Below are 24,397 nucleotides of genomic sequence, written 5' to 3'. Positions count from 1 at the left end.
TAAATGTATGCTCTGTGACACATGAATGGTGTCATGTGCCAAAAATAATAGATATACAAGTGATTGTGATGCGTTGGGAGCTTGTATGTCGGCTATATCAAACGTGTGACACTATCATTCACTCCTAGATTGTCAACTTTGCAAACAGCCAGTGGTAAAAAAAAGAAGAGTTACGATCAAAGCCACAATACCAAGGCAACAAATACAGACACATTTAATACATTAAACCTATCATCTGCTCTGTGAGCAGTGCTCTGCTGTTCTCTCACCTACATACAAAATCCATGTACTCTATTGAGTTAAACCATTTTGAACCATGGTGTGTAGCTTATAGGGGGGGGGGCACTCTCTTCCTGAAAGCCAAAGCATCAGTTCAGCCCAACGGAGAGGCACTTTTTGGAATTTATTTATGTGTAAACGTTTTTATTTATTTATATGTAAACCGTTTTTTTCAAATGAGTGACGTGGAACCGGTTTTGCTGTTCATTGCCCTGCAGCACTTCACCTCTCAGAGGGAGGACTTTGAGGGGACCAGGGAGGGCATCCTGGTGTGGCTGACAGAGATGGACCTCCAGCTCACCAACGTGGAGCACTTCTCAGAGAGCGACATTGAAGACAAGATGAGACAGCTCAATGTAAGTCTACCCTTATGGAAAGCCCCAGAAATCCCTTCATAACATTTTTTTTGTGGTTTATTTTAGTGCTTATTTGCTTATTTAAACAACTTGTTAACCAGTAAATGTATTTATGGTTGCTGTTGGGTAGATACCTTTTAACATCATATTTCATATTATTTAGATTTTTTTTCATAAATGAATGCCCTATTTTATACTTTGTTGTATTTGTAAGCTGAATTAGCTAAAATAGCTGATTTATAGCTCACAACACATCGTTTGTATATGCTAGTTTTGCCTAAAATGACATCTGGTGTCCCAAACTAGGGAAAGTGGTTAAATCTGTCTGTGGACTTTATAAATATTTAACCAATTAAAAGTATTAACAAGAGCTTGTGACTAAATTAAATAATCACTACATAGGTTCCATTGGAACACATGGTTTCTGCCCCCCGACAGCAAGGATACGCATGACTGAAAGGATTGTTCTCTCTCCAGGGCTTCCAGCAGGAGATCACCCTGAACACCAACAAGATCGACGCCCTCATCGTGTTCGGGGAGAACCTGATTCAGAAGAGCGCTCCTCTGGACGCCGTGCTGATCGAGGACGAGCTGGAGGAGCTCCACTCCTACTGCCAGGAGGTGTTTGGCAGGGTGGCGCGCTTCCACCATCGCCTGGTCAACAGACGGCCTGTCAGTACACACCTCTCTCATCTCCCCACATACACACTTCACTCAAACCACACCAAGAAATATTTGACAGTTGTTGAAAGCATCTGTCATTTTAGATTTTAACCACTTTAACCATTATTTCATACTTTGGCTATTAAAAAATAGCAGATATACAAGCTCATGGCGCGGCACCAAGTGCTGCGCTACGAGCTTGTAGATCTGCTATTTGTTGAAAAATCGTGTAAATTTGTGCAAATCTTTTTAAAGCGAACATTTGTAACTCAAATCTTTGCTTCTGGGGATTCTACAAATGTCTTCTAAATCCTACTTTTTTTTTTTTAACCTATGTTTCTATATCAGTGGTTCAATTTGAGTTAAAAATGTTCTCTTTAAAAATATATATATTCAAAGATTTGCACACATTTTCACAATATTTTTTTTTTGCAGATCTACAAGCTCGTATGAGCTTGTATACCTGCATTTTTTTGAATAGCCAAAGAAATCTTAAAATGACACAGAAGCGTTCCCGGTCTGAATGGATTAATAAAGTAATCGATTTTAATAATCAATCCCTATTTTGGGCATGCCATTATAAAGCTCCTCATTGGATATGGAAACTACATAAACATTGAAACGACCCTTTGACGTATATGGCATCATTTCCAGGTCTTGGAGGAAGAGCGGGAGCTGTCGGACCGAGACACGGACCTGGAGGACTCGCCAGACCTGACCTCCACCCCTCCGTCCTGGAGGGCGGGGAAGGAGGAGGAAGAGGAGATGGGTCGAGTGGTGGGGGGAGGTGTGTCGGCGGGACGGCAGGCCGTGTGTCACCTCCTGGCACCTCCCCTGGAGCGATCCGGTCGGGAGACCCCCGTCAGTGTGGACTCCATACCGCTAGAGTGGGACCACACCGTGGACGTGGGAGGGTCTTCGTCGCACGAGGATGATGAAGACGCCACTTTCTTCAGCGCGCTGTCAGGTAGTAATTACTGTCTGCCGCCTCCCTCCCCCCAGTGTGCTCAGGGAGATGAATCCTGACTCTCGTACCAGGAGTTTTGAGAGACAATTATGATCCGAGAATAGAAAACTCTGCCATCTGAAAATTGACTGTCAATCTTTGTACTTCTTAGAACAACTTTGACTTCCTTGTCTACAGTGGACCTCAGGTTATTTTGGAATTCTCAGAATCGTCTCTCCAGTCTTGTTGGAGCCTTTAAGATCTCTCAAAACACTTCCATTCTTTAGCTCTCTGAGCTTAAGAGCTCTGTGGTGGTTATTTTACTTTAGTTCTGTGTTTTTCTCCGAACACCCATTGTCCCACTGACTTGCATACTCCGGAGTTCGCAGCGTGCGAGACTGAACTGAAGTCCCATGATTCCTTTGAGAATAGATGTACTGTACAGTAACTAGTGCTGTGTAGGTTATTCCGTTGTCTTGCATTCTTTCTTGCAGATGTAGAGGTCACAGAGAGCACAGAGTCGTTTGTTAAGGCGACTGCCAAAGCGTTGAAGGGGGCCTCGGGTAGGCACTCTGCCACCTGCATGCTTCTGACTCACTGTGTGCTTAAAGGGGAATTTTTTTCTTAAACCTGGACCCTATTTTAGAGCATTTGGAACACAAACAAATTGCCGGTAATTTAGATGGACCAATTCCAATATTTTTTACACCCACCCCACGTTTGTGGACCAAATGATCGAAAAATAGAACCTATGCTTAAAAACAAAACAAAAAATTCCCCATCGATATTAAGCCAGGCATGAACCTCCACCCTTTAGGATATTAAGCCTGATTTATACTCATAGTCATACGATGGTGACGGGTGCCGTAATTGGCAGATCTACAAGCTCATAACGTGTTGCATCGTGACGCGTTGTGAGTATGTAGATCTGCTATTTCTGGTGCGGGTCACCATGATATGACGGACTATCAATGAGGCATTATACTCCTTATTTACCATCACACTGTCATGCCTCATGTCTTGTTGCACACCCTGCCTATTCACAGCCTGGCCTTCATTCCCACATTTTATTTGGATAACTCATAACTAAAATTACAATTTAATTTAAAGGTAGAAGATTAAGAGCACTGCATGAGGAACTTTTTTGTGCCTCATTTGGGTTTTTGCGTTTCCAATGAGGCCTTCCTTGCAAAGGAACGACATATTTCACCTTCAAATGAAATGTGAACTCCTTGAGTTTTTAACCAAACGCATCTTAACCTGTGATGACATGAACATGCATGATGAGACACTGAATTGTGTTATTGTTACTTATTGAGTTTGTTATGCTGCTCGTTGCATGTTATGGATCATCACTCCATTGTTGTGGCGTTGCAGATGTTTGCATGTACAGTTTGAAAGGATTTCTGTGTACGTTGGACCACACAATGCTTTAGTAAGCACAAGTTACCCGTGATCACATAACCTTACTGTGGTTTTATTTTCTCTTTCCATTCTCTCTCTTGCGATTTTTGTTTTATGTCTCCCTGCGGTCTATTTTCTCACTTTTTGTCTCCTCTAATTATTCCTTCTTTCTCACCAAGTCCCTCCTCTATTCTCTCTCTCCTTGGTTCTATCCTCAATCCAGTTTTTTTGACTGAGCTAAACCTAATTCATGCTCCATTGCACAAGCTTGTAGGTCGGCTGTTTTTGACGTGCAACAAAGTATATAATTAGACTTTTCACAGTCTCTGTGAACCTAATCTGGTCGTGGGTTTGACACTGGCTCGCACTCTCCTCTCCCCTCTCTCAGTGAAGTCTGTGACAGACCCGCCCAACTGGCACCAGTCGGACACACCAGAGAGGAAGCGTGTTCCCAGAGACATCATCAGAGGGCTGGGCTCCTCCCCCACACACACCGCCAGCACACCATACCACCCGCAGGGATATGTAAGTAATACACACAAACAAGTATTTACTCATCAGCCCCTATCACCAGCAGAGCTCTGAAAGTTATACACACAAATAAGTATTGACACTTCACCCCAAGCACCCCCTACCACCGAAAGGGCTGTGTGTGAGAGCGTACAGTACGCGCGTGCGCGCACACACACACACACACACACACACACACACACACACACACACACACACACACACACACACACACACACACACACACACACACACACACACACACACACACACACACACACACACACACTTGGCGCTAAATCCTAAGCACACACCACACGTTTATCTTTCCATTGGCAGCGCTGCCTAAGTGTAGTACATGCACATTGCACAGTCACAAATACACAAACAAATACACACCACCACCACCAGAACTCCCTTCCTTGGAGCTACAAGTACACTGGCACATGCTGTCCTTGTGTTCAATACAGTGAAGGCATTGTTTTGCTCGTGTGTCCAGGTGAAGCTGATGTCAGAGTGCAGTGGCAGTGTTAACAGTGTGAAGAGAGTCAAGCTGATTCTGAACGATGAGGAGGATCTGGATGAACCAGGCCTCACCGGCAGCACTGCCGACAAACAGACCAGCACAGGTACCAGATGGATGCAAAACAACACCAACCGTTTCAGCTGTAACACACCATTTGGGGAGGGGTGGGGGGGATGTAGCCAGTGGTGGAAAGTAACTAAGTACATTTAATCAAGTACAACTTTTTTTTAAACTTGAAATAAACTAACATGGAAAACTGTACTGGAAGTTGATCATGCAGGAATCGACGAGGTAGAGACACATGGTTCCTCTTTTTGTTAAAATGTTTTTACACTTTGTAGGATTTGTTTAAAGTTGATACAAAAACTTTTTTTTTCAATAGTCATGTTTAATGTCTGTGTATTTGTGTCCAGGTGTGATTGAGCGCTGGGAGCTGATCCAGGCCCAGAACTTCAGCCATGACATGGACATCAAACAGGACCTGGAGCAGTGGCAGAAACTCAACTCTGACCTCTGTGACATCACTTCCTGGCTGGGCAGGGTGCTGCCGGAGTTGGAGAGGCTGCAGAGGCTTGCTCCAGCCACCAGCCTCAGGGACATGGAGTGCAACATCAGGAAACTCAAGGTAAGGCTTCTCTGCAGCTTCAGGCAACAACAGGTTAAATCAAATTGTCAATCCTTTATCCCAGTGAGTGCCCCTAGGGGTATGCGGAGGTACTACTGAGGGTACATGAGAGAAAGTGGAAAATGTTTAATGTTTAATGATAAGCTCTCAGCTCCCAGAGCTCAATCACACCTGGACACAAATACACAGATATTAAACGACTATTGCTTTTAATTGATTGATTGAATACTTGATTAACATGAGAACCTGCAAAAAAGTGTTAAACCAAAAAAAGAAAAAAAAACTTGACTAGCACAACTGTTACAGAATAGAAAGCAATACTTATTTGCTGAACCTTGCTTGTAGATCGGCTACTTTTGGTACTACTGTCACTGTGTGACGCTGTAGTATGACGAAGTAGGGCATTAATTACGGGGAAAAATATATGAAAAGTTGAAAAATTGAGATACAAGGTTTCTGCCCGACATCGATATATTTTCTGTGCATCGTCCTGTGGCCAAACAAAGAGCTTCCCATCTTGACCTCAGTTAATTTTATCTTTCTCCTTGCCTTCAACCAGGAGATGCAGAAGACCTTCAACAGCTACAAGTGTCTGCTGATTTCCATCAATCTGAGCAGCAGACGCTTCCAGCGCGGAGACAGCGCAGAGCTCCGGGAGCTCCAGGAAGGCCTGCGATCAGCCAACCACAGCTGGACTCAGGCCTGCGCTGCCCTGGAGAGCTGGGAGAGGCGACTGCACAACGCCCTGATGGAGTGCCAGGTTGAAATTTGTATTTATTTTTAAATAGCGAACATACAGTAGCAGGTCTACAAGATCACATCACGTCGCATCATGAAGCGTTGTGAGATTGTAGATGGAGCTTGTATATTGCTCCTCCCATGGGTTACTCATGGTTAGTACTATACATCCTGAGCCAGGCCAAAGTTTGGTTCTGAGAACCTTATGTGAGACAAATCCAGAAAATGCGTCAAAACAGCAGTAGTTAGTAGGGCTGGTAACTTTACTCAGAAATTATATTCGAATATTGGTCTTAAAAATTGGCAGATATTCGAATATATTCTAATATTATTATTATTTAAAAAATATATATACGGTATCTTTTTTTTTTTCAAAGCAGTAGGTGTAGGTTTGTCAGTGCTGGTTTTCTCTGCCATCCAAGCCCATTCAATGGATATAGATTACCCCAGATGTATCAGTAGGCAGAGATCTCAGATTTTCTGAGATCAATACTTGGGAATCTGTGCCCTGAAGGGGCACATTAGCGCCTGTGTGGAATTCAGCGACAACACTGCGCTGGGTAGTTATAGGCTGAAGGCTCCAGTTTACCAGCCTCAAACTAGAGACCTCGGTGTCCATAAGATGTGGGAGGGCTTACTGTAGCTCTAACAGCAGACCTAGCTAATATTAATATTACATGTAGCATCTGGGACTTGTCCTGTACTTGCTGTCACGTTTTCCATTACCCTTACCCCGTGGTGTCCTGTCGCTATTGTAGGAGTTCCATGAAATGCTCCACTCCCTGTTGATGTGGCTGGCGCAGGCTGAGAACAGATGCTACGCCGTCAACATCCATGACCCCAAGACCCCGCACACTGCCCTGCTGGAACACAGAGAGACACTCCTGGTAAAGAGATTTGTTTTAGACTTGTGTCATTGAGTCTAAGATTAGAATTTGGCATTCTTTTCCAAACACAATCATATGAAAGGTCATATCGTTCTGATTGTTTGAGCAGTCAGGTACTGTACTGTATGTAAATGCAAACTTGTAACTAGAAAGATGCACTCAGTAGAGCACACATCTCCGCCAGGATGCATGCCCTAATGATCATAGTGATGTATGCAGCTGCATATCTACTGTACCTACAGACAAGAAAGTCTAACGCAGCATGTGCCAGTTGTAAATTGTCTCTCCTGTCTTCCTCCTACGATGTCTTGATCACACCAACCAATGTTATTTTCAGATCCAGCATGCTCGTTCAGCGACTATAGGCCTATGTATTGCGCGCCTGTGATATCAAGCAGCGGTCAGATTTGGGGCACGCTTTTCTGAACGTCTGCACTCTAAACTCTGTAAAAAGGGACTAAAGACTAACTTAGTTAAGACAGCGCAGCGTTAATTTAACGGCAGTACATCCCATAAGCTGGAAGTACAGTACAGGAGCATTGTAATTGGCTAGCCTGAACGTTTTTTACATTGGACGACATAGTGTAGCATGGCATTTTTTTGTGTTTTCTACATTTGACAATATAATGTAGCATGGTGTTTTTTTTTAGTTTTTTTTTACATTGGACGACATACAGTAGTGTAGCATGGTGTTTTTTTTTTACATTGGACGACATAGTGTAGCGTGGCATTTTTTTGTGGTTTCTACATTTGACGATATAATGTAGCATGGTGTTTTTTTAGTTTTTTTTTACATTGGACGACATACAGTAGTGTAGCATGGTGTTTTTTTTTTTTTTTTACATTGGACGACATAGTGTAGCATGGTGTTTTAGAATTTTTACTTTCGATGTATGTTGATTTAGCTCTGGACAGAAACACACAGAAGGCCAAATACACGCATGCACACACACACACACACACACACACACACACACACACACACACACACACACACACACACACACACACACACACACACACACAATTTGTATTACTGTACAAATTAGTTGGAAATTTAGTAGAAATAGTAAAAAAAAAAAGTATGCTGTGCTGACATTGTGACACTAATGTACGTGGACTTCCACTTAGAAGTGATCATTTATGGGAGCAGTGTAATGTGAAACACACCTCAGAGGTTAGCAGCACTGGTGTGTATGCGCTGACCAGAGTTCAGCTGTGTTACTGAGGCCGGTGCTGTGTGTTTGTTGCAGGCTCTGGACAAGGAGCTGTGTGCTGGTCAGAGGCAGGTCTCCTCCATGCAGGACATCTCCTCCCACCTCCTCCTGGAGGCCGCCACAGGGGAGGACAGCGTGGAGGCCAAGGAGAAGGTCCACGTCATCTCCAACAAGCTGCGCCTCCTACTCCGACAGGTGGCCGGTGACCTCCTCATACTGCAAGGAAGACTGGTATGTTAGCTAGGGGTGCAACAGTTAATCCATTGGGATAAAAAATATCGTTGCTGTCCGGCAGGAACCAGCTAACTCCATTTTTCAGCTGTTTCCATAAATCAGTGCTATTGAACACCCTTTACGTCTGTGTGTTGGTAAAAAATCACACCCTGTGTGAAGGAAGCGGTGCCTTTGGGGCGGGCCTTAACTCATTGGTGGTCTGAGTCCACTTACCAAATTTGTACTTGGTAGCATGCTGCAAACTGGAATGATGGCTGTTTAAAGCCCAGCCAATGGGCAGACAGAGGGGGCGGGGCTTAATTAATGACAGTTAGTCCCTATTGCTGGCTTTAGTCCATGTACAAAATTTGTACTCCATAGCATGCTGCGAACTTGAGTTATGGCTGTTTGAAGGGCAGCCAATGGGAAGACAGAGGGGGCGGGGCTTCAGCAATTCATGCTGGTCCCTATTGGTGGTGTAAGTCCACATACCAAATGTGGACTTGGTGGCATGCTGCAAACTGGAGTTATAGCTGTTTAAAATCCCGTGCTCATCCCGTGCTTAAACGGACGGACGGCCATAACATACGCTGGGGGTCCCTGGACTCCTCTTTGATAACTTCAGCAATTCATGCTGGTCCCTATTGGTGGTCTAAGTCCACACATAGCATATTTGAACTTGGTGGCATGCTGCAAATTTGAGTTATAGCTGTTTGAATTCCCGTGCTCATCCCGTGCTTAAACGGACGGACAAACATAACATACGCTGGGGGTCCCTGGAGCCCTCTTTGCTAACTTCAGCAATTCATGCTCGTTCCTATTGGTGGTCTAAGTCCACATACCAAATGTGGACTTGGTGGCATGCTGCAAACTGGGTTTATAGCTGTTTAAAATCCCGTGCTCATCCCGTGCTTAAACGGACGGACAAACATAACATACGCTGGGGGTCCCTGGAGCCCTCTTTGCTAACTTCAGCAATTCATGCTCGTTCCTATTGGTGGTCTAAGTCCACATACCAAATGTGGACTTGGTGGCATGCTGCAAACTGGGTTTATAGCTGTTTAAAATCCCGTGCTCATACGGGCGCTGGGGGTCCCTGGACCCCTCTTTGATAACTTTATCAATTCATGCTCGTGCCTATTGGTGGTCTAAGTCCACATACCAAATGTGGACTTGGTGGCATGCTGCAAACTGGAGTTATAGCGCCGTGCTCATCCCGTGCTGAAACGGACGACGGACAGAACATACGCTGGGGGTCCCTGGACTCCTCTTTGTAGCCAGTGGCACGTGTGGCCAATGAGAGGAGAGTTGGCGTAGGCAATCTCCAAGTCCGTGTGTGTGTGTGTGTGTGTGTGTGTGTGTGTGTGTGTGTGTTTGTATGTGTTTCTTCTTTGCCGTCAGGCTCATACGGACGGACATACGGACAAAGTCAAGTGTAGAGCGGTTGGCACCGCTAAAAAATATATTTAACCAATGAAAAGTATTAAAAAGTGCTTCTGACAGAAGCAGCTAACTCCATTGGATCCTCAAACTTTCTGTTAAACCAGCTAACTCCAGCAAAGGGGGGTGGAGTTAGCTGGTTTTGCTGACTCCAGGCCCCCCTTTTGACCTCCAACCTCATTGAGAGCTTGGAGGTCCATTCAGCTGTTCTTATCAATGATAAACAAAACCTCCTAACTCCATTTTTGTTTTTTTCATTTCCTGAAAAATTAACAATTTGGAGTTAGCTGGTTCCTGCCGGACAGCAGAGAGAGAGATAGATTTTATATATAAAAAATGAGGGTTATAAAATAAAAAGCTTCTCGATTATTAGATTAATCAAAAAAGTCAATCAATAGAATAATCGGTAAGAAAATAAGATAGTTGTAGCTCTATATGTCAGCGACGGATAACCTTCAGGTTGAATCGTCTTGGCTGGAAGGCAGGTTGTAGATCAATCACGCTGTTTTTACTATTTATTTAACTAACCATGACAGATTTGTACATTAGCTGGCTAACTTTCGTTTTTTTTTGTTCAATTTCTTTTGTTCAATTTTTTTCTTTTTTTGTATTAAACGTTTAATTAAACCATGTGTAATATTGCAATTTCATTACTCTGATCCAAAATGATACGGTAAAGAAAGGAAACAATTACACTGTGCAGTATATAACATTTAACAGGTTAACTTGTATCATAGCTTGGCTCACATAGTTATGCCCACAACTACTTACAGCTGCTTTGATAACATGTTGGTATCTAATAGTGAGCAACAACACCACCATGATGAGGACCTTTGTACCTTGTACCTTTTGGTGTTGACCATCTCCCTGTCCATTTCCTGTGTTTGTCAGGAATCCTGTCCGAGCAGCTCAGAGATGGACAGCATTGGTCTGGGAACACTCATGTCTCCTCTGTTGCTGCAGAAGGTATGGCAGCTGTATAGAGCAAATCATCATGACATCACCACAGCCAAACATTTATTTCCGGGTAGATAGTCGGTATTACCAGCCTAGGTGCCCAGACGGCCATGCCAACCGTCCGGAGCAGTATTATTTATAAATATAATATTATGTATATATTTCTGGAAGAAAAGCACACTTATGATAGTTTTAGTTTTCTTATGATAGTATTGTTACTGACTATTAGAAATATATTATTTTGTTCTAAATATCCACATGTTGACAAACTAGACATAGCTAATGTTCTGGACACTTTATTTAATATTGTGAAAATGTCCATAGACGTTCTACTAGGAAATGCACGTCTGTTTAGAAACATTCAAACATTCTGATCTTATCTATAATCCATACTTTCCCCCTACCTTTTAACCTCTATACCAAATCTACACAATCTACAAGCTCACAACGCATGTTATTGTAGATCTTCTATTTTCGCTGAATGTTCACCCTAGAATATCGATGTTAGGGTTCATGTGGTTAACTTTGTTTTTATTTTAGGCGGAGTCTGATCCCAGTACAGCTGCAGTCAAACCCACTACCACTAGAAGGTAAGTTCTTTATGTGTCATAAGCTAATTCTCAATATTCCCTCGCAAACAAGGTTATTATAGTTTTGAATATGTCATTAGTTTTTATTTTGTTTGTTTTCGTACATGTTTTCAAAATGTATTGTGAACAAAAAACAATTTGAGAACAAGATAACCAGACAACACAAATCTGAGGAAGACCAATTAGGTTGATAGACATCCGCTCTGTCTGGGTGAGGCACAATAAATCTATGTATAAGGACATTTATTGAGCGCTGGCTGTTTACTTGTTCTCATGATACTGTTGGGCCATGCACCTTGAGGGTTTTATTTAATTCAGTGTTGTGGGCATTGTGTTTTCTCTCAGTACTAAATAAACATACAGTACCATTTAAAAGACTACTTTGTCAATACAGACAAACTGGTCTAGTCAGTTATTTTTTTTGGTAAAGCGTCTTTTTATTTTTATTTCAGTTCACTGAAATGTTTTTTGTTATTTTGTTCATTTTAGTTAATCATAATAACGTTCCTCAAATCAGTAAGCGATTTAGTTATGTCCAGTTTTTATTTATGCATATGTGCATGGAGCCCAGAGGATAACCCCTGATTTTGGTGACCCTGTGGTCTGGCTACTCCAGTCGGCCAGTCGGCTAGCCCGTTGGCTAGCCCGACTGGACATGTCCGGTCGGCCCTGGGTCGGCCGAAAAGGTCCCGACGGACCCCCGACGGACCCCTAACCGACTGGCCGACTATATACGACGCTTCCCGACGCCGATTCGGCCCCGATTCGGTGCGGTCTGGGAGCCCCTTAGCGCCACCATCCACCACGCTAACACTGCCTTCTCTGCCCACCCTCCAGGGAGAGGAAGAGGGATTCCTCCCCACCTCGCCCTTTCTTCCACCGGGTGCTGCGCGCTGCCTTCCCCCTCCACATCCTCTTCCTCCTCCTGCTGGTTCTAGCCTGCCTGGTGCCCATGTCTGAGGAGGACTTCAGCTGTACACTGACCAACAACTTTGCCCGCTCTTTCTACCCAATGCTGCGCTACACCAACGGTCCTCCACCCACGTGAGCTGAGTTGCCACCTTTGAAAATGTAGGGACGCCAGGTTGAATGTGGTTGAACCATGGGGGACGTGTTCTGACTGGTGAACTGTTTCTTAGCTTCCTGTGCGAAGTATCAACCCTAGTAGGAAATGGACTCCTGTCATGAGTGGTGTGTGAGTGTGAGCTCTCCAATGTGCCGCTCTTTATCGCTAAAGACCCTCTGACTAACAGACAAGGGACTGCGAGGGCACTGATTTCTGTCCCCTGTTCTGTTTTTTTCTTCTAAATTTTAAAAGTTAAGTCTAAATTCTTATGGTGTTATTTAAAGACCTATTTATTGTTCGTAGAGCGTCAAGCTCTTCATCAAAGCCATATCAATGGTTCATTTTAAAGTAACATGGTTTTTATATGTAGACAAGATTTGTCAGTAAATGTCCCAGACAAACGTTTTCATCGACGATTGCACAGTACACAGAAAAGCCTGAAGATTTATTTTGTTATCTCAATTTTCTTTTTGTATGATCACTAAAAGCTGAAGAACATTAAAGGTCCTTACACACCGGGGCGATTTTTTCGTGCGAATAATGCGTTTTTTTAAAAAACCTTATAAAGTCAATGGCTCCGTACATGGAGCGAAAAAGCGAAGCGAAAAAGCGTCTTAATTATTCGGAACGAGTCCGAATTTTGCGTATATTTGTTATATTCGCCGGTGTGTAACAACCTTAAGAGTTGCTGTCAATAACCAAAGCATGAAATGACTTTAAGTACACTAGACATTTTCTATTATACAGTAACTGCTGTTGTATTGTTTTATTTTTGGACAACCACTTCTGGAGAGCAATTTTTACATACTGACTGAAATAGTGTTGTTTTCTTTGGTCTAGCAAACTGTTCACCGTACCGAGTCTGTTTATAGCTGATAAGTGATTCTGCAGATAAGGCTTTGTGTAGCCAGCGAGTTTGGAAAAGAGAGATATTTCGTTTGCAACTTTTGGTTTTGATTGTATCAAATTGTTTTGTATATAATGGCAAACTACTGAAAAGTCGTAGTTCAATTATTGATAATGTGTGTGAGAGTGTGGGTTTTCACTTTAAAACTTGAGTCATTTCACTTCGTTTGTCTTTGTGTGTCCATTGCTAAAAGGGTGGAGTTTCCTACTTAGAACAGTTCAGAGATTTAAAAGAAAGTCAGTTTTATCTGACTCAGTTATTATAGGGCTAACTTGAAAAAACAACATTTATTACATTTATTTATAGTTATATTTAGCCTACCCCTAACCAGTTGAGGAACTTTATTATGTGGCCAGAACGCAATAATAAAAATTCTGTTTCTATTCAGAATGGAACAAATGAAAAATCATTCGATTTTCAAACTGCTCTTAATATGGTAAACCCCACCCCTATCTGGTGCTTTTCCACTGCAATTGGATCCACTTAAACCCTTAGTTGATCGGATTCCCAAGGGCTACTGATAATAGCAGATCTAAAAGCTTGTAGATCTGCTATTTTCACAGAATGTGGACCCCTGAAGAGGGATGCTAGGATTCAAGTGGTTAACAGCTATATCTACAAAGACAGGGGGGTGTGTGTGTGTGTGTGTGTGTGTGTGTGTGTGTGTGTGTGTGTGTGTGTGTGTGTGTGTGTGTGTGTGTACCTTAAAACTGCTCTGAAACATGTTTCTACCATGCAGTTAAATTACCTAAGTCAATGTACAGTAATGCCGCTATGTCAGACTTGGGTACAGAAACTGAATGTAAGCGATCCTTTGAATGAGCATTGAATGTAGTTGTATTCGTGTCAAAGAACATTATTTGTGTACAGAGGATTGTCTATGTATTCTAACTCTGGCTTCATAGGATAACGTACATGTCAGTGAAGAAATGCAACAGAGCTATATTGTGGTATAAACAAATCCCCCAAAATGCAGTTTGTGTACAGAAGGAGCTACCGAATATTTATGCTCTGAAATGACTAACACAGGTTCTACTTAAGTGGTAAAGTGATAAATGTCCCCAATATTTTGTACATTAAGCCTGAGTTATACTTGGTTGCACGCCAAATATAACTCTCAAAGTATATTGCACTAAAAACAGCCAATCTATAAGCTCACAGCACGACAAGTTGTGCTTGTAGATCTGCTGTTTTTGGTGTGAGACACTGCCACGCAACTACTTAAACCACATCATTCGTATTGTCCGAAAACTTTAGTAGACATAGACACTATTTTCTAAAATTTGGAGCGAAAACAGAAAGTACGCCTGATTCATACTAGTATAGAGCCCTGAGGCGCTCTATACTAGTATGAATCAGGCGTCAGTCGAAGAATGCAAACTCTGCCACATGTATTGCATTCAGACAGCCAACATAACAGAGGAAAATGTGACTGTGTATGCAATTCAATTTATTTTCTGAATGCTTATAATCCTATAAGCATAGCTTGAAATATTTGACTGACAATAAACGTTGTTTTCCATAATATTATGACGACATGTCTTTTGTGTGTTTTGCATGAAATTATGTCTGAAGCATAGTTTGAAATATCTATCAACCAATCATCTATCGTGTATATTGTCATTTTCAACAAGTGACACCGTTGTATGACGAAGTATGAATCAAGCTTCAGTGTACGAGATCTGATTAGAATCTCATTTCAAACACTTAGGAATGTGATTGATTCATATAAATCAGGGAAGAAATGCCAGAAAGAAAGAAAAAATCTACAAGCTCACAGCACGTCTAACGTGTTGTGAGCTTGTAGATAAGATATTTTCACTACATTAGATCTGCTATGTTCATTGTCTCCGCCAGAACGAAGGCATGGCGAGCGAGTATGTTTTACCCCCTGTCCGTCCGTCCTTCTGTGAACAGCTAATCTCCTGTACCGTTGGCCTGATCGCAACGAAACTTTACACACACACTCCCTGGATGCCAATTCCGAACCTCTGCCCCAATTTTTTCACATGGGCCTGTTATAGCGTGCCACCATGAGGCCGATTTCTGACCTCATGGTGAGACCTACCTGTGCTCAGAGGAGCACTTTTTCTACTTATATTTGAAATAGGGCTTAAGAAGAGTGTCTCTACACAGTGAACTATTGAACTTGTTACTCATCTGAAGCCAAATGGATTTATCACAAAAAAGCCAGCGTTTTGTGCTCCAAACTGCTCCATAAACTATATCAACAGCATATGTTGATAAAATGTGTATGTATTGTTGTTAGTGAAACAGGAGGAGGAAAACGGGCAGCATGCTGGGTCACTGTCATGATCGGAAGGTCTCGGGTTCAAATCCTTCTGCTGCTTTACTCTGTTTTGAAGGTCAAACGTGGCTACCTAGTAAACAGGGCCAAGGCAGCCTAGGCACCGAAGCCAATACTCATCATGTTGCGCGGGGAGCAGTGTTGTGCCCCGTGGTTTCCACACAGTAAAGTTGAGTGCTCTATCTTCAGAGGTGGACAGAGTACCCGACCCCACTACTTGAGTAAGAGTACAGAGTACTCCTGGTTAAATTTACTCCACTACAAGTAAAAGTAGCTCAGTCAAAATGTTACTCAAGTAAGAGTAAAAAAGTACTTGCTTTTAAATGTACTTAAGTATTCAAGAGTACATGCTTTTAAAAATACTTAAGTACAAGTAAAAGTTAATTTATTATTTTCACATCAATGAATTGCTGTAATTTTGTATATGGCTTCTTAAGTCAAATTAGAGCAGCATTAGTTCAAAACGAGTAAATAAATGTATAACATCCAGTTTGTACATGCACATGTTAAAGGGCAAGACCACTTTGGTAGAGGTTTGGGTTGTGTAGTTACCTTGCCATGATGTAACTCCAAAGGTGGACAAGAAAGAAAAAAAATGCTCCAGTGATTAGAAATTGATAATTCAAAATATGCTCCTCATTGACTTACATTGTAAGCTGAAACAGCCCTCAAAGTCACTCTTTTAGCACGTAAATGAACACAAGCAAAGCTGATTCAGACATTATAGAAAAAAACAAACGGTACTGGGTTTGGTGATGTTCTATTTTGTCTGAATGAACTTTATTTGTGTTCGTTTACGTGCTATAAGAGTGACTTTGAGAGCTGTTTTACCGTACAATGTAAGTCAATGAGGAGCATATTTTGAATAATCAATGGAGCAATTATTTTTGATTTCTTGCCCACCTTTGGAGTTACATCATGGCAAGGTAACTACACAACCCAAACCTCTACCAAAGTGGTCTTGCCCTTTAACCCAGAGTACAGAAGTCCTGACGTCACTCTTCCATCCCCTGGGTCGTGTAAAAAAATGAAAAAAGTTTAAATAATTATTATTTGTTTAAGTAAGACTTGAATAAGTTGTGTCTGCGGTTTGTCTCCATACACGTAACCAGACATAAAACTGCTGTCCTGTGCAGTTGGACCATTTCACTCCTAATAATAATACCTAATTGATCCTTTGGGGGAAATTCAGCTTTACACAGTTGATGTCTGCCCTCAGAGGAGCAGTTTGAAATGTCTTGCTCAGGGACATCCTGACTTGATGCCATAGTTGAGCCTTGAACCTGGTACCTTTGGCTCACTAGTCAGTCATTCTATCCATTCACCTACAGTGGTCTCCTTGAAATCTGTGGTTCTAAAACATTTTGTTGTCCAAATTGACCCCAATGTGAAAATATCTAGTACCAGGGCCCTCCATGAAAGAGATGTACATTTAAAACATAAATGATAAAAGAGATGTACATTTAAAACATAAATGATAACCATAAAAAGAATATATCTATATAGTTATTTAAATTTCACACAATATCAGGATTAAGAATCGAACTCATAACCTTCTGTTTCTCAGTCACGCTCTTACACCTGTGGGCCACCACTGGATCTGTGGTGGCCCACTGTGGATTGAAGAGCAAGTAGATAATGACAGAAAAGGCTTGTTGACTATGGTTCACGTCATTTATTTTCTGATATTGCACTAACATGTTTGTGCTGTCTTTTTCAGGTCATTTATGCCAGGGATGTGTGGTTGGAGGATGCAAAGGAGACAGAGGGTACAATTCCTAATAATTGGATCGACGGGTAAGGGAACCATTAGATGGCCAAATGCCAAACAAACAAAACTTACAAGCGTTTTCTCACCGTCAGCTGATGCTTCATATCCATAAGAGTAAAACCGCCGGGGTCATTTGTTTGGAACACAGTTCTTATTTGACGCGATATTAAACACGTCTATGGGAATTCAGAACGGGGGGAAAAGGTTTTAAATTTTCTAAAGGTCTAAGGTATTCTCTAAAATTCAAATGGTAGCCGATATGTCCTAAGTAGGCCGAACGTTGTAGAGTTGGAACGGAGTTTGTAGCTAAAAGTAAATATATATTCTGAATGTTTGAACTAATCATTGCAATGGTACCACATTGCAATCGACGGACTGCCCCAATTGCAGTGGCCTAGCTTTGAACCTGTAACCTACGGCTCACCAGGTAGTCACACTAACCATTCACCTACAGCTCTACTTTAAGCTGTGGTTCTAAAACATTTTGTTGTCAAGGGCCACCCAAATACCCAAATTAACATGTATTTGGCAGTGGACCTCAATGTGAAAAGATGTAGTGTAGTGCCATTTATATTTAAAACTTAAAGAATATATATATGTATTCCAAACGTGTTTATTTTCACACAATGTCAGGGATAAGAATCGAACTCCTAAACTTTTGTTTCTCAGGCAGGCTCTTTATCCAGTGGGCCACTGTGCCATGCTAAAGATTGAAGGCCAATTAGATAATGACAGAAAAGCCAAAGGCTTGTTTCCATTGGGGTTCATTAAACATTCAGAAGCAACAGCACAACAAACCATAGACAAAATAATATGCTGTAAAGATCTTTTTTTTTGTTTTTGTATTGTTGTGTGTTGTTCCCCAAAGAGGAATGAAGACCTCATCACAGCAAGGCAGCTGGTAGCACAGTGGGTTGAGTCACTGCCAACACTGTTAACATGTTCCAGAGATTGTGGGTTCAAACCCCACTGCCTCTTTACCCTGAAACCTTGAAACCTTTCTTTAAAGACTGAGTTCCAGAAGAACTAGTCTAAATCCGCCCGGAAAGCAGTGAGGATTGGCCGGTACCAATGGCGCAGCGGACTAGTCACAGGGCTAGTGGCGCAGGACACCCTGTACAATGTACTTGGTTCAAACCTCGTGTCAGGTACTGAAAAATATCTCATCGATGCGCGAGCAGTGGGCACCGGGAGGGCCGTGTCCTCCCGGTGGTTTCCAGACAATAAAGCAGAGGGGTTATAGTAAAATTCCAAACGGACAGCTGGAATATTACTCAAAGGTGTGTGTGTGTGTGTGTGTGTGTGTGTGTGTGTGTGTGTGTGTGTGTGTGTGTGTGTGTGTGTGTGTGTGTGTGTGTGTGTGAGAGAGAGTACTAATATATAATATACTAATATAATATACTACTTACTAATATACTAACTAATATAATATACTTACTATACTACTTACAAATCTAATATACTAATATAATATACTAACTAATATACTTACTATAATATACTACTTACTAATCTAATATACTAACTAATCTAATATACTAACTAACTAATATAATATACTTACTAACTAATATAATATACTTACTAATCTAATATAATATACTTACTAAAATATATAATATACTAATCTAATATACTAACTAATCTAATATACTTACTAAACTAAAATATACTAACTAACTAATATAATATACTTACTAAAATATAATATACTTACTAATATAATATACTTACTAACTAATATAATATACTAATATAATATACTAATATACTAATATAATATACTACTTACTAATATACTAACTAATATAATATACTTACTATACTACTTACTAATCTAATATAATATACTAACTAATATATACTTACTAAAATATATAATATACTACTTACTAATCTAATATACTAACTAATATAATATACTTACTAATCTAATATACTTACTAAAATATACTAACTAACTAATATAATATACTTACTAATATAATATACTTACTAACTAATATAATATACTAATATAATATACTAATATACTACTTACTAATATAATATTCTAATATACTAACTAATCTAATATACTAACTAATATAATATACTTACTAATCTAATATACTTACTAAAATATACTAACTAACTAATATAATATACTTACTAATATAATATACTTACTAACTAATATAATATACTAATATAATATACTAATAACTAATATAATATACTTACTAATCTAATATACTTACTAAAATATACTAACTAACTAATATAATATACTTACTAATATAATATACTTACTAACTAATATAATATACTAATATAATATACTAATATACTACTTACTAATATAATATTCTAATATACTAACTAATCTAATATACTAACTAATATAATATACTTACTAATCTAATATACTTACTAAAATATACTAACTAACTAATATAATATACTTACTAATATAATATACTTACTAACTAATATAATATACTAATATAATATACTAATAACTAATATAATATACTTACTAATCTAATATACTTACTAAAATATACTAACTAACTAATATAATATACTTACTAATATAATATACTTACTAACTAATATAATATACTAATATAATATACTAATATACTACTTACTAATATAATATTCTAATATACTAACTAATCTAATATACTAACTAATATAATATACTTACTAATCTAATATACTAACTAACTAATATAATATACTTACTAATATAATATACTTACTAACTAATATAATATACTAATATAATATACTAATATACTAATATACTACTTACTAATATAATATACTTACTATACTACTTACTAATCTAATATACTAATATAATATACTAACTAATATACTTACTAAAATATACTAACTAACTAATATAATATACTTACTAATATAATATACTTACTAACTAATATAATATACTAATATAATATACTAATATACTAATATACTACTTACTAATATAATATACTTACTATACTACTTACTAATCTAATATACTAATATAATATACTAACTAATATACTTACTAAAATATATAATATACTACTTACTAATCTAATATACTAACTAATATAATATACTTACTAATCTAATATACTTACTAAAATATACTAACTAACTAATATAATATACTTACTAATATAATATACTAACTAATATAATATACTAATATAATATACTAATATACTTACTAATCTAATATACTTACTAAAATATACTAACTAACTAATATAATATACTTACTAATATAATATACTTACTAACTAATATAATATACTAATATAATATACTAATATACTACTTACTAATATAATATTCTAATATACTAACTAATCTAATATACTAACTAATATAATATACTTACTAATCTAATATACTAACTAACTAATATAATATACTTACTAATATAATATACTTACTAACTAATATAATATACTAATATAATATACTAATATACTAATATACTACTTACTAATATAATATACTTACTATACTACTTACTAATCTAATATACTAATATAATATACTAACTAATATACTTACTAAAATATACTAACTAACTAATATAATATACTTACTAATATAATATACTTACTAACTAATATAATATACTAATATAATATACTAATATACTAATATACTACTTACTAATATAATATACTTACTATACTACTTACTAATCTAATATACTAATATAATATACTAACTAATATACTTACTAAAATATATAATATACTACTTACTAATCTAATATACTAACTAATATAATATACTTACTAATCTAATATACTTACTAAAATATACTAACTAACTAATATAATATACTTACTAATATAATATACTTACTAACTAATATAATATACTAATATACTAATATAATATACTACTTACTAATATAATATACTTACTATACTACTTACTAATCTAATATACTAATATAATATACTAACTAATATACTTACTAAAATATATAATATACTACTTACTAATCTAATATACTAATCTAATATACTAACTAATATAATATACTTACTAATCTATTAAAATATACTAACTAACTAATATAATATACTTTCTAATATACTAATCTAATATACTAACTAATATAATATACTTACTAATCTATTAAAATATACTAACTAACTAATATAATATACTTACTAATATAATATACTTACTAACTAATATAATATACTAATATAATATACTAATATACTAATATACTACTTACTAATATAATATACTTACTATACTACTTACTAATCTAATATACTAATATAATATACTAACTAATATACTTACTAAAATATATAATATACTACTTACTAATCTAATATACTAACTAATATAATATACTTACTAATCTAATATACTAATATAATATACTTACTAAAATATACTAACTAACTAATATAATATACTTACTAATATAATATACTAATATACTTACTAATCTAATAACTAATATACTTACTAATCTAATATACTAATATACTTACTAATCTAATATACTAATATAATATACTTACTAATATAATATACTTACTAATACACTTAGTATTAGTCTACTAATCTAATATAATATACTAACTAATATACTTACTTATATACTTAGTATTAGTCTGAATTGACTCGACTGGGAATTGAACCCACTCAAGTGAAGTCAAGTCATGTTATTGGACAGACGTGAATGGATCCTGCCCTCTACCTGGTGCTAAACAGTGGAATACTAATAAATACCTACAATACTACCTGCCCAGTATCATCTCTCACATGACGCACTTACTTAAGTAGCAAAGGTTTACAATAGGATTTAGACTGGATACAATGCTCTGTATGTTAAGACTGTAGCTAAACTACTCCGTTGGGCACGCTGTCACTAGACTGTTGCACATGGAGTGTCTCTGGACTGACAGCGGCCCAGAATGGAGACATTGAATGGCTTTTGAAGAATGGAGGGTTGGTGACGCGGAGCCGTGGAGTGGTATGCGCCAATAGAGGCGCGTTGTTGCAGAGTGCAGAGCTTGAGCCTGAAGCGCTCCCCACCAATCCTGGAGAAGGAGTCGCTTCCCGAATCTGCATAGGATCAGACGAAGAACGAGGACGAGGACAAGACGGGCGCGCGCACACCTATAACATAAACACATAACACACAGATCCCTATACTCTACTCCTAGCACTCTTATCCGTAACACTTAGTATAGTCAGACTTTTTTTTACACAACTTACATTTTGTAAAGCTTGACTCTGACTCAGTATAGCTTCCTTTCATTTTCTGACATGATGTTAATCAGTGCCATAGCTGAGTGGTTAGTGGGCCTGCCTGGTGAACAAAAGGTCCTGGATGTCCTGGGTACGATTGCAGGTCAGGTCAACAATGTGGGAATCTTAGAGTGATTTGAGGCTGTTACCAGGGGTGTCTATATTTTGACTCAAGTACTGAGTTTGAATGAGTTTGAATATGTTGTAGAGTTGGAATGAAGTTTGTAGCTAAACGTATGAAGGAGTTAGATGTAAAAAAAACTGGCAGAATAAGTAGTGACAATAACAACAGTGTGCTCGTTAAGTATATACTGTTATGTACATATGTGAAATGTGTCCTCTGCACTTTAACAACTAGCAGTCTCAAATCATTCTAAGGCACACACATTGTTGACCTGAAATGGTACCCAGGACCTCTGGTTCACCAGGCAGATCCACTAGCCACGGCACTGTGATTAAAATAATGTTTGAATATGAACGGGACTTTACAAGTTGTAAAAAATGAAAAAAGTATAAATAATTATTATTTGTTTAAGTAAGACTTGAATAAGTTGTGTCTGCGGTTTGTCTCCATACACGTAACCAGACATAAAACTGCTGTCCTGTGCAGTTGGACCATTTCACTCCTAATAATAATACCTAATTGATCCTTTGGTGGAAATTCAGCTTTACACAGTTGATGTCTGCCCTCAGAGGAGCAGTTTGAAATGTCTTGCTCAGGGACATCCTGACTTGATGCCATAGTTGAGCCTTGAACCTGGTACCTTTGGCTCACTAGTCAGTCATTCTATCCATTCACCTACAGTGGTCTCCTTGGAATCGTGGTTCTAAAACATTTTGTTGTCCAAATTGACCCCAATGTGAAAAGATCTAGTACCAGGGCCCTCCATGAAAGAGATGTACATTTAAAACATAAATGATAACCATAAAAAGAATATATCTATATAGTTATTTAAATTTCACACAATATCAGGATTAAGAATCGAACTCATAACCTTCTGTTTCTCAGTCAGGCTCTTACACCTGTGGGCCACCACTGGATCTGTGGTGGCCCACTGTGGATTGAAGAGCAAGTAGATAATGACAGAAAAGGCTTGTTGGCTATGGTTCACGTCATTTATTTTCTGATATTGCACTAACATGTTTGTGCTGTCCTGTCTTTTTCAGGTCATTTATGGCAGGGATGTGTGGTTGGAGGATGGAAAGGAGACAGAGGGTACAATTCCTAATAATTGGATCGACAGGGGTAAGGGTTGACGACAAAACGTTTTAGAACCACAGATTCCAAGGAAACAGCTGTAGGTGAATGGATAGAGTCACTGACTAGTGAGCCGCAGGTAACAGGTTCAAGCCTCAGCCACAGCAGCAAGTCAAATCAAATAGGTACTATTAGGAGTGAAATGGTTACGTTTCTTCACCCCAACTGCACATGACAGCAGTTTTATATCTGTTTACATGTACGTTATTTTCAGTGATGAAGACAAACCGCACAGACGTTCACTGTACTTTAGTACATTTTGTAAACGTATGACTCTGAGTAGAGTATAGCCTGACTTAAACAAACAAATAACAACTTAGTATAGTCAGATTATTTTTTACACAACTTACATTTTGTAATCAAACTACCGAAACGAAAGTTAAATCCGAAAAAATCACTAAATCACTAAGTGTGGAGGCCAAAATCGTCCCCCCAAAAACCTGTTAGGAGTAC

The 24,397-nt window shown here is 38.4% G+C and overlaps 1 protein-coding gene across 1 annotated transcript in view; it reads left to right on the top strand.

Moving 5' to 3' along the window:
• The window catches only part of syne2b (spectrin repeat containing, nuclear envelope 2b), a 172,844-nt gene extending 158,775 nt beyond the window's left edge, over positions 1–14,069 (top strand). Inside the window, exons 124-136 of the mRNA XM_084045516.1 lie at positions 498–635; positions 1,113–1,307; positions 1,953–2,265; positions 2,739–2,807; positions 4,037–4,173; positions 4,658–4,787; positions 5,098–5,309; positions 5,869–6,069; positions 6,806–6,934; positions 8,188–8,382; positions 10,696–10,770; positions 11,302–11,351; positions 12,189–14,069. Of these exons, the coding sequence (XP_083901642.1) occupies positions 498–635; positions 1,113–1,307; positions 1,953–2,265; positions 2,739–2,807; positions 4,037–4,173; positions 4,658–4,787; positions 5,098–5,309; positions 5,869–6,069; positions 6,806–6,934; positions 8,188–8,382; positions 10,696–10,770; positions 11,302–11,351; positions 12,189–12,399 (2,055 nt within the window). The 3' untranslated portion in view covers positions 12,400–14,069. The remainder of the gene's footprint in view (positions 1–497; positions 636–1,112; positions 1,308–1,952; positions 2,266–2,738; positions 2,808–4,036; positions 4,174–4,657; positions 4,788–5,097; positions 5,310–5,868; positions 6,070–6,805; positions 6,935–8,187; positions 8,383–10,695; positions 10,771–11,301; positions 11,352–12,188) is intronic.
• The last annotated feature ends 10,328 nt before the right edge of the window (positions 14,070–24,397 follow it).

The sequence above is a fragment of the Gymnoscopelus microlampas genome (genome assembly GCF_963454915.1).
Source record: "Gymnoscopelus microlampas genome assembly, chromosome: 20".
In the NCBI taxonomy this organism is placed as follows: Eukaryota; Metazoa; Chordata; class Actinopteri; order Myctophiformes; family Myctophidae; genus Gymnoscopelus; species Gymnoscopelus microlampas.
The sequence above is the reverse complement of the archived record's forward strand: the minus strand, read 5'-3'. Positions and strand labels throughout refer to the sequence as shown.